This window comes from Scomber scombrus, chromosome 1 (genome assembly GCF_963691925.1).
Source record: "Scomber scombrus chromosome 1, fScoSco1.1, whole genome shotgun sequence".
In the NCBI taxonomy this organism is placed as follows: Eukaryota; Metazoa; Chordata; class Actinopteri; order Scombriformes; family Scombridae; genus Scomber; species Scomber scombrus.
Genome location: NC_084970.1, coordinates 15,159,787 through 15,168,758, shown reverse-complemented (window position 1 = coordinate 15,168,758; position 8,972 = coordinate 15,159,787). Strand labels below are relative to the sequence as shown.

The window sequence follows — 8,972 nt, the reverse complement described above, 5'->3', positions numbered from 1 at the left end:
TGTTGGCAGAGCCAGAGGGGATTGAACCCCGACGCGCAGTGGAGGGGTGAGGGACCCCCTGAAGGTATGATCTGCCCACTTTCAAGACCAGCCTGAGAGAGGAGCTGAACAACTAAAGTACATTTTTAACAACATTTTCAATTCATAAATAACATCGACGGAGGGGGGCCCAAAAAATACAGTCTGCCTAGTGTAGTCCATTTATTTAATCCGGCTGTGCCACTAGTGCTAAGCAGTGCGTAGAGACAACCACAGCATCCTGGCACCATAATAATAACGTTAGAAAAAGTATTTTTGTGTAATGTGAAATTGTGCTACGGTAGCCTATTAAAAAGATGCATGATTTAATGCTAGATTTGTTCTGGACTGCCGGCAACCAAACAAGATAATTATGATAATAAAAAAAAAAAACAGAAATGTTACAACGAGTATATCGGGCAAATGCTTTCATCCTCTTTCATCGCTGAGTAAAAATTGGTTATCACTCGCTCCCTCAGTCGTCTAAAGTCTCACGAAGGTCCTTGTCAAGCCGGGAGAGACTCAGCCGAGAGGAAATCAACGAGAGCGCGTTCAAAGAGTAATGACACGCAGCCCAAAGGAAGAAAAAGAATGTACGCATGCGCACTCCCGTGGTTAGGGCACACTTCCTATCAGGGATAGTACTTTGGCATGATAACCATTTGTTCCTCCATGGTTATCAGGAATTGTGTGTACGGCCTGTTAGTTTCATTATATTAATATCAAATGTTTGATAGTTTATCGCAGATGTGAGACACCTTCGTTTAGCAGTTGCTCATGTGTGCAGGCCCGACGATGGCCGAAATCTTTACTTACGCTGGACGCTAACTATCTCAGCGAAAGGTTGAATTCAAGATTTTTACGGTCGGTAGGTGACTAGTTTATTCGGGTTACTGTTTAACTGTACCTGTGGTAAAAATCCAATCACGCTTATGGTCTGATGTCCTATTTTCTAGAGGCTGGTAAGTTAAATTGGTTACGCTGAGTACCTACCTGGACAACTTGCATAAATAACCGTGCAACCTAATGAACGGTATATGTTTATGTCATGTGATATACACAAGCGATGGAGAGAATCTGTGACAATTAACGTGACTTCCTAGGCTGTGCAACTGCACCAAAAAGCTCTTTATTTTTGCTGTTGCGTTTGTTTACTACCTAACTCACACGCTACATGCTAGTAGTCCTATACATGATACAATGTCTGCTCTGCTAATTTAGCGACCTAAACTAACCACAGCACATGTCGCCATGTGTTCCTAGTGCACTTCACGTTAATCTTATGGTGATTTAATATGGTGCTTTCACTCTCATGTTTTAATTGTTAAGTATTGTGATGTAAGGCCTTCTGTGAAAAGTTTAACTGTTGAGTCTCTGTCTTGCTGTAACGTGAAGGTACGCAGGAGAGGCGCTGTTGTCAATGTGTTATCTTTCACACACAGTTGGATTACTCTGTAACGACTTAAATGTGGTAGGGACCTAGTTTGTGGCATTAGCTAATGCAATGCTAATGTTATGATCCCCATTTTCTGTACTCAGATTTGCATTATAAAGATTGTTGAAAAAGACCCCGTTTCCGTGGAGACAGGCGTTTCCTGTTTGCCCTTGACGTTACCTAGCGTCGGTAAACACATGCAAGGATTGCAGCTTGAAAATTGGCATTCGTATCGTGGCCCAAAATAAGACATTAAGTGACTGTACGACACTGACTGTGTCTCCCAGCAGAGGTCATAACCTGCCTGTCGCTGGGGACCCGCTGATGAACGAAATCAGCCCCGATTTATTAATGTCTGATCTTGATAATCCAGTAAACCTCTGATCCACTCAACTCAATTCTTACGACTATGGAAGGTAACCAGTCTTGTCAAGTCACTTTTTGACTTCACAAATGAAGCAAATCTAAATCACAATTGAGTCATGACTGTGAATACTATGAATAAACCCTCCAAAATGCAAACTTTGTGATTATCTTTCAGGGGGACCTCGGAAAACCAGAAAAAGGGCACGAAAAAATACCTTGGCAGACAGAGTTAACTCAGAAACAGTTTCATCTCAAGCAACAGAGGAATCAAGTACTCTTCCAGGCTGTGATTTTACCATTCACAGCCTGTCCACTCCATGTCCCTTACAAAGTACTCCAAAAAGAAGCAGGAGACAGACAAAACTGATACAAGAAGCCTTCCAGACCTCCACACCAGTTCGCAGCTCATCCACCGACAACCTGTCCAACACCCCCACATCACCTTCAAGGGCAGAACAAGTAGAGCCAGAGCACACCAAGCTCATCACAGACTTAAAGGTGTCTGATCATATCTTTACTGATAATTTTTGTTTCTGAATCTTAGGGCCTGATTTACTAAAGGTTTACGTGTGTAAAAAGAGAGACGACGGAGGCACAATGACAGAATACGCACAGGATGGATTTTTTCCACCCGTGTTAATATTTTGTGGAGTGGAATATTTTTGGTTTTAGTGACAACACTGACTTTGTCACAAAAATTCTCCAATATGGCGTTTTTCTTGTTTTTGTTATAACTCAATATATTTGTTTACCTCTTCCACCAGAACCTGATCAAATTTCATTTGCGCTTGCAGCTTTCTGCTCATCTAAACTCTCCATTAAGACACGCAAAACCCTCATTTAAATGCTGCTGTCTGCAGATCTCTTGGCACGCTATGTCGTCACACCCCTAGATCTTAGTAAATCAGGCCCCTAGTCCACAGTTTTTTTGCAGTTTATGTCAGTGCTATTCTTTAGCCCCTCTTATATTTGTTCTCTTGTAGACATCCGAAGGAGATTCGCCATGCAGCCAGTCAAACTCTCAGAGCAGATGTAAGAAGGGTCAGGCTGTCGAGCCAAGACTAGTTAGAAAAACGGCGACAAAGAGAAGAACGCAGACCTGCAGTAGAAGCAATGGTGTTCCAGCCAAGTGCCGGCCTGCCAAGAAACAAATTGAGACAGGGAATTTAGAAACCGACACTACTTATGAGTCATCAGAACGTCGTAGACCAAAGTTTGAGCTGGAGAAGCCTGATGAAATGGAGCATGGTAATGCATCTTGGTGTCTTAGCTCATACTGTAGAGTCAACATAATGCTTTTCAGATTACCCTCATAACCTAAAGTTATCTAATGGTTGCAGAGCCTGTCTTAAAATGTATCGTTCTGTTTCTGTTTTTATTTGATAGGATTGCAACTACTGCTTGTAGGGCTTCTTACAATTTAAAATAATTCAGGTGAGCAAAATGTTCTGTTCTTATTCTGTGTTATTGCTGTCCCCCTACATCCCCGCCCTCCAAAAAAGATGAGTCTTCAGAACTATCTATAGAGCTAAGTAATGATGCAGACCAGCTGCCATCGTTGTCCTTCCAGGAAGATGAGGAAAGTGATGAAGAGGAGGGGGAGGAGTTACCAAGTTTCTTGATGCAGGTGGACAAAAGTGAGTGAGAATGCAGTGATTTAATACAAATAACCTCTGCAGGGACCAGAAGTGGGCTCAAATGTGTGCTCAAATGTGTGCTCATACTCTAAATGTTTGTGCTCTCTTCTTTCAGAGCCTCCATCCATTAGAGAGGGAGTGTTTGTGTGGTACAAATTTAGAAATTATCCATTCTGGCCTGCATTGGTGAGTGAAAAAAAAACCTATCATTTATTTCTCATTAGCATTTTTCTTCTTTTTTTCTTTCTTTCTTTTTTATTTAACGATACACCAGATTTCCTAAGCTCCAAGGTTTGCTAAGATTTTTGCCTATATCTAGAAACTCAATAATTCCACATTTTGCTCAATTAATGACACTTGAATATGGAAATGGTTCTTTTTCTTGTCTCAAAACTTAATTGACTAATTGTTTCAGCTCTAATAGATAATCACAGGGGAACTCAAATTAAAGATCATTATGGGCCTGATATATTAATCTGTGTTAAGACATGAATGTCTGGTCTGTATCTCATTTTTTTTCGGCAGGTAAAGAGTGTCAATCGTAAGCTGAAAAAAGCCAGCATCATGTTCATTGATTACCCAATGATCCACCAAAAAAAGGGGTAAGGAAGTGTTAATTTTTCTCTCCCTGCTTGTTATTTGTTGGTTAAAGCCTGTTTGTTAAGTGTATAGGACTGTGTGTAGGTTATAGGGATCTCTAACACTAAATCACACTAATATGTTGTTGTGTTCTGTTTTGTTACATGTTGTGTTTTCTAAAATGCTCTTGTGTTTAGTCCAGTGTTGTGTTTTGCATCTCAGGGCCACCGTAGATGTGCTGTCATTAAACTTGACTGCACAAATCAGAGATATTAAATACAATATCAAGTTCATTGCTGGCTCACTTTTCAAATCATCAGGAGTTTGGTTTTAAGTTTGATGTTTGTGTTCTTTGAGGTTTACTGTGGCTCTGAAAACCCTGAAGCCTTTTGACTGTGAAGGAGCTAATGAGCTGGTGGTAAGAACTACTCATAAATAATACTAATTCATTATTTATGTTTTCCTGACACTGGTGGCAGACTGTGACTGTTTCATATATATATTGGGTTTTGTCCTAGTCTAAAGCTAAAGAAAACTTTGATGCTGCAATCAATTGGTCCTTGGAGCTGATAAAAGACTACAGTATACGGATTGGTAAGGGAGTCCATTTAATACTAACACAAAGAACATAAATGTTAATATGCATTATATAATATATAATATTACCACTGCAACTACAGCACTATTAATAATGTTTTGTCTTTGTAGCATGCGGCTCATTTTCTGGCTCTTTCCTCGAGTACTTTGCTCATGACATGAGTAAGTTCTGTTGCATAGCATTCATTAACATAAACTTGAGTACCCCTGCAGCTCTGGTCCTGACAATGCTCTTACTACTGGTCTTTGAACTACTCCAGGCTACCCAGTGAGGAGGAAGTACCCTCAGGCAGCCTCGGAAAGGCTAACAATCGGCAGTGATGCGATGATGGAGGAGCCGTGCGATGATCATAAAGAGGACAGCTTTAGTGAAGAGCAGGAAGAGGTCAGCAAAACTTCAAAGAGGCTGCTGCCAGACCGGACCCATGCTGCCCACAACCGTGCTAATGAGAAGCTTGTACATTTCATCGTCAAGCAGCGCATGGTGGAGGGACGCCTTCTGGTATGATTAATGGAGACTATTGTGTCCAGTTCTTGGCTGAGCAAACATTTTCTCAATGCAGCTTACTGCAGATCAGTTTTGGCGAGCCTTAAACATAGAAACCATTAATGGAGATGAACTGTGTTTAGCAGTAGCCATTGTAGTTTGTGCACTCATATAAAATGACCATGGGTGTTTCATTTAGAAGCATACTCCAACTTCATGAGCTCTAATGTTTTTCATGTAGTGAGAAGCACATTTTCTTAACTACACATAAAACTGGACATGAAATATGCCTGCTCAGTTTATATCATTGCATTTAGTACTTCACATCGACCAGCTGGCTTTTTCATCCTTTGTTTTATGACATTGAGAAGTGGCAAATTAACTACAAATCTGTCATACAATAAATGGGAGATTGCTTGCCTGCAATCAAAGTGTGGCCCACCTACACCATGAAGGGGTGCTCTGGTATGATATAACCTTGTTTCTTATCTGCTGCTCATATCATGAGCAAAGTACTCAATGAATGAGCCTGCTTGTCTACCATCAGCTATTCATTAAAGGAAAAAAGTCAGGATGAGGACAGCTGCAAATTTACCCAATGCAGAACATCCTTAAGACTGTGTTTGTAGGGACATGGCACTACTGATGTAGGCCACTATGACTGTCCTGGGGTGGCTGAGTCAGTACCTCAGAAATCTGTGGGGAATTACAAACTGTTGCTCTCACATGGTCACTATATTACTCAAGAGTGCTCAACCGATTTTGCAAAGACAGATGGGGCATGCTCAGATATGCCAAACTGAAACAAACATGTCCACATAGATTCTAGGCTGAAAGTGCTGCCAAAGATGCCACAACTAAAGAGGCGGGTGAATATTTATATAAGCACATTTTGTTGACGGTGTTCCTTGCTCTGAACAATTATTGAATTGTCTTTGTTAACACCTTTCCTGTTGTGTGCATGAAATACTAATGACCTTCACTGTAAGATTTCAATGTTGTTGTTTTTAAGAACTTTACGTGGTTAATATTTTTAGTATGACACAAAATCATGCTTGTGAAGGGAAACTCCCCATCAGCACATGAATGTGAAAACCATCTTCTCATGTCAAACTCTGCACATACATCATTCACAGTGAAGTCCAACATCCAAGTGATTTAACAATAAACAAGACACATTTTTGAATGGAGGGGGACTTTAATAAGTATCCATAACAAGCACCATTCCCTGATTGGTTAAAGTCTACCCTTCTTGTATGACTCCTCTTACAGGCTGTGATCCGTGGGCAGCAGCAGTCCAGATGGCTTCGCTCCTTCCAGAGTGCAAATCGGAGACGGGTGGTAAACAAACGGGTGGTGAATATATACCTAGAAGATGACGAGCAGTTGGACCAAGTCTATTGGTACCTAAATGACCTCTACACATCGGCTGTGACCTCTCCCTCCCTGGCTGAGGTGAAATCTATGGAGAGTGTCCCTTTTGTCCTGGATGTGCTTCTTCCTGAGGTGAGCTAAAGCTTTCATCCATGCTCATCTGCGTGTTGTTTAATTTGATCTATTATGGGCTGGTGTCTTTTTTTGATATGCAGATTATAGTTTGTGGTACAGGTTTGTAAGATAATTGTCTTTCTGTACAGGCCATCATCTATGCCATAGCTGGGGTGGACAATGTCTCAGTAAAAAAGGCAGAAGAAAAGTACCTAAGAGGGCGATGTATAAGTAACAGGTAAGAGTTTTGTGAGTTGAAGCATAAAGAAACTTTTTTTTTACACTGAGGACTAAATATGATCATTAAATGCTTCTCTTCCATCTCTTTTTCGTTGCAGAGAAAGACAGGAGTTTGACTTGATGATTGAACGGCAGATGAAGTTAAACTCACATAAACAGACTACTGCACTATTTTCTGATTCTGTCAGTTAGAGGGCTAAGTAATGTAAAAGATTAATTATTTTCATATTTGTTTTTTCAAGAAAGTTTTGTTTATAGTGGAGTCTGTATACTGCTTTGGCTTTACAATCAGGAACGCAGTCCTCTCTGCTTGGCTTTTTTGTAATGTAAATACTCAATCTCAGTATAAAATCTGTTTATAAGATGACATAAGCTATATATGAAATGAGTGCATTACATTAATGATCATGACTGTTTGCTGAAAATATATAGAATGCCAAATTTCTCACAAATCGTACATTTAATTGTTAGCTTATGCTTATGTGGTCAGTACATTTTTTTTTTTTAAATCAGCCAATCCAAACGTAATGGCTATCACACACTAAAGGAAGGACAAGTGCCAAATAAAAAACAGGTTTTTCGAGACACTATACCCCAGGTGACACATCGACCCAACAGCACAGCTACTAGGGGGCTCAGGGCAAAATGAGCAGTTAGGACGCTAATGCCTGACCTCACTTCCTCCCAATCTCTGTGCAGTGTGTATGTACCCTGTCATCCTCAGGTACCAAGTACAAAGAAGACACATGATAACTTCAGTATTATTTTGCCCAGAGACCCTGAAGCCAATAATACAAGGGGTACCAGGTTCGCTATTCGGCAGTAACTGTAGTATGTGCTTATTTAATTAAACATATTTATTTGGGAATGTATTGTGTAAGCACAAAGTCCATTGTCGTAATAGTTATTAAAACGATATATTGACACACTTCTCCCCAAAAACATCCAGATTACAAAGAACATTTCCTATTTCCAGTGTTGGGGAAGCTACTTTGCAAGCGTAGCTTGTAAAACTACATGTAGTTCAGCCTGGCAGTAGTTTGAACAAACTACATTTCTCCAGGGGTAGAAATGTAGTTTAGCTTTAGCAACTACTTATACTCATTATACTCATTTAACTCAGCGTTAAATAAATCAACATGTGGTGTATATGAAACAAAATATAATAGCCTACAAAAATTCACATGCCAGTAGGGCTGTGCGATTGCCTCTAAATTTCAAATTGTAGATTGTCATTGCTCTAGTTTGCCAATACACGATTAAATCGGCAGGGGGGTGCACGTGTCCTTGGCACGTTTTTTGTTATAATGACGTTATTTTTAATGTTTTGCATCACATGTATGCAAAAAGGAGCGACACCGCTGCGCTCATAAGCCAGAAACGTGTTGCTCCTCCTCACTTCAAGTCGCTGTCATTAACTTTTAACCTGCAAAGGCGTCAGTGCCAACACTGTAGGAATTTATGAAAGCCCTTGTGTGAACATTTCAATAGTTACACATTAAAACAACAATTTATTTGCAATAACTCTATTGAACGACCCCGAAGCATGAGCAAACGGGCTGTCCTAGCCCTACATGCCAGCAGAAATATGCCTCTCAACTGACATTTTTGGTCAACATACTGTAGGTTCACCATAGACAAGGTAATCTATAGACATGTTGGGTAATATAAAGAGAAAATGAAAATCCTACCCCAATACACACTTGTAAATCAGAAATGTAAATCAGTCAACAAGAAATGTAATAAAAAATACAAAGAGGTAGACATATTCTAGATCGGTGTGCCTTGAACAACAATGTTGGCATTTCATGACATGATTCATGCCTTTTTTCAAAGAGTTCTGGAACACAATAATGGTAAAATAAAATTTATATTATATAGGTCTTTTTAAAAATATATATATTTCATGTTATTGGCCAAAATTGTAGTTTGTAAATTGAATAGTTAAACTACAAAAAAATGACCCAAAAAGTAGTTGAAATACTTGACGCAGCACAAAATATGAATGTAGTTTTAACTACCAGCAAGTTACAGCAAATTGTACAACTACATGTAGTTTATGTCTCCCCTAAATCTGCTGCCATTGCACTGGATTTCCAGGCAGCTTCCTCTGTCATGGTGTGAG

General features: G+C 39.9%; 1 protein-coding gene across 2 annotated transcripts; it reads left to right on the top strand.

Annotated features, from left to right (window-relative positions):
• The first annotated feature begins 645 nt into the window (after window positions 1–645).
• Window positions 646–8,417, top strand: LOC133982364 (PWWP domain-containing DNA repair factor 3B-like). Of its 2 annotated transcripts, XM_062421412.1 has the most exons (14): window positions 646–980; window positions 1,558–1,869; window positions 1,995–2,317; window positions 2,803–3,067; window positions 3,322–3,456; window positions 3,572–3,642; window positions 3,982–4,058; window positions 4,393–4,453; window positions 4,554–4,629; window positions 4,744–4,794; window positions 4,893–5,134; window positions 6,392–6,625; window positions 6,757–6,845; window positions 6,946–8,417. In XM_062421412.1, the coding sequence occupies exons 2-14, from the start codon at window positions 1,863–1,865 to the stop codon at window positions 7,037–7,039; spliced, it is 1,725 nt and encodes a 574-aa protein (XP_062277396.1). In that variant the 5' UTR covers window positions 646–980; window positions 1,558–1,862; the 3' UTR covers window positions 7,040–8,417. The 2 variants fall into 2 exon arrangements, with proteins under 2 accessions (XP_062277396.1, XP_062277388.1); XM_062421404.1 differs by having other exon boundaries at window positions 646–1,869.
• The last annotated feature ends 555 nt before the right edge of the window (window positions 8,418–8,972 follow it).

Coding starts and splice junctions, on each gene's coding strand:
- LOC133982364 (XM_062421412.1), top strand. Junction 2,318..2,802: donor AGCTCATCACAGACTTAAAG/GTGTCTGATCAT, acceptor GTTCTCTTGTAG/ACATCCGAAGGAGATTCGCC. Junction 6,626..6,756: donor TGGATGTGCTTCTTCCTGAG/GTGAGCTAAAGC, acceptor CTTTCTGTACAG/GCCATCATCTATGCCATAGC.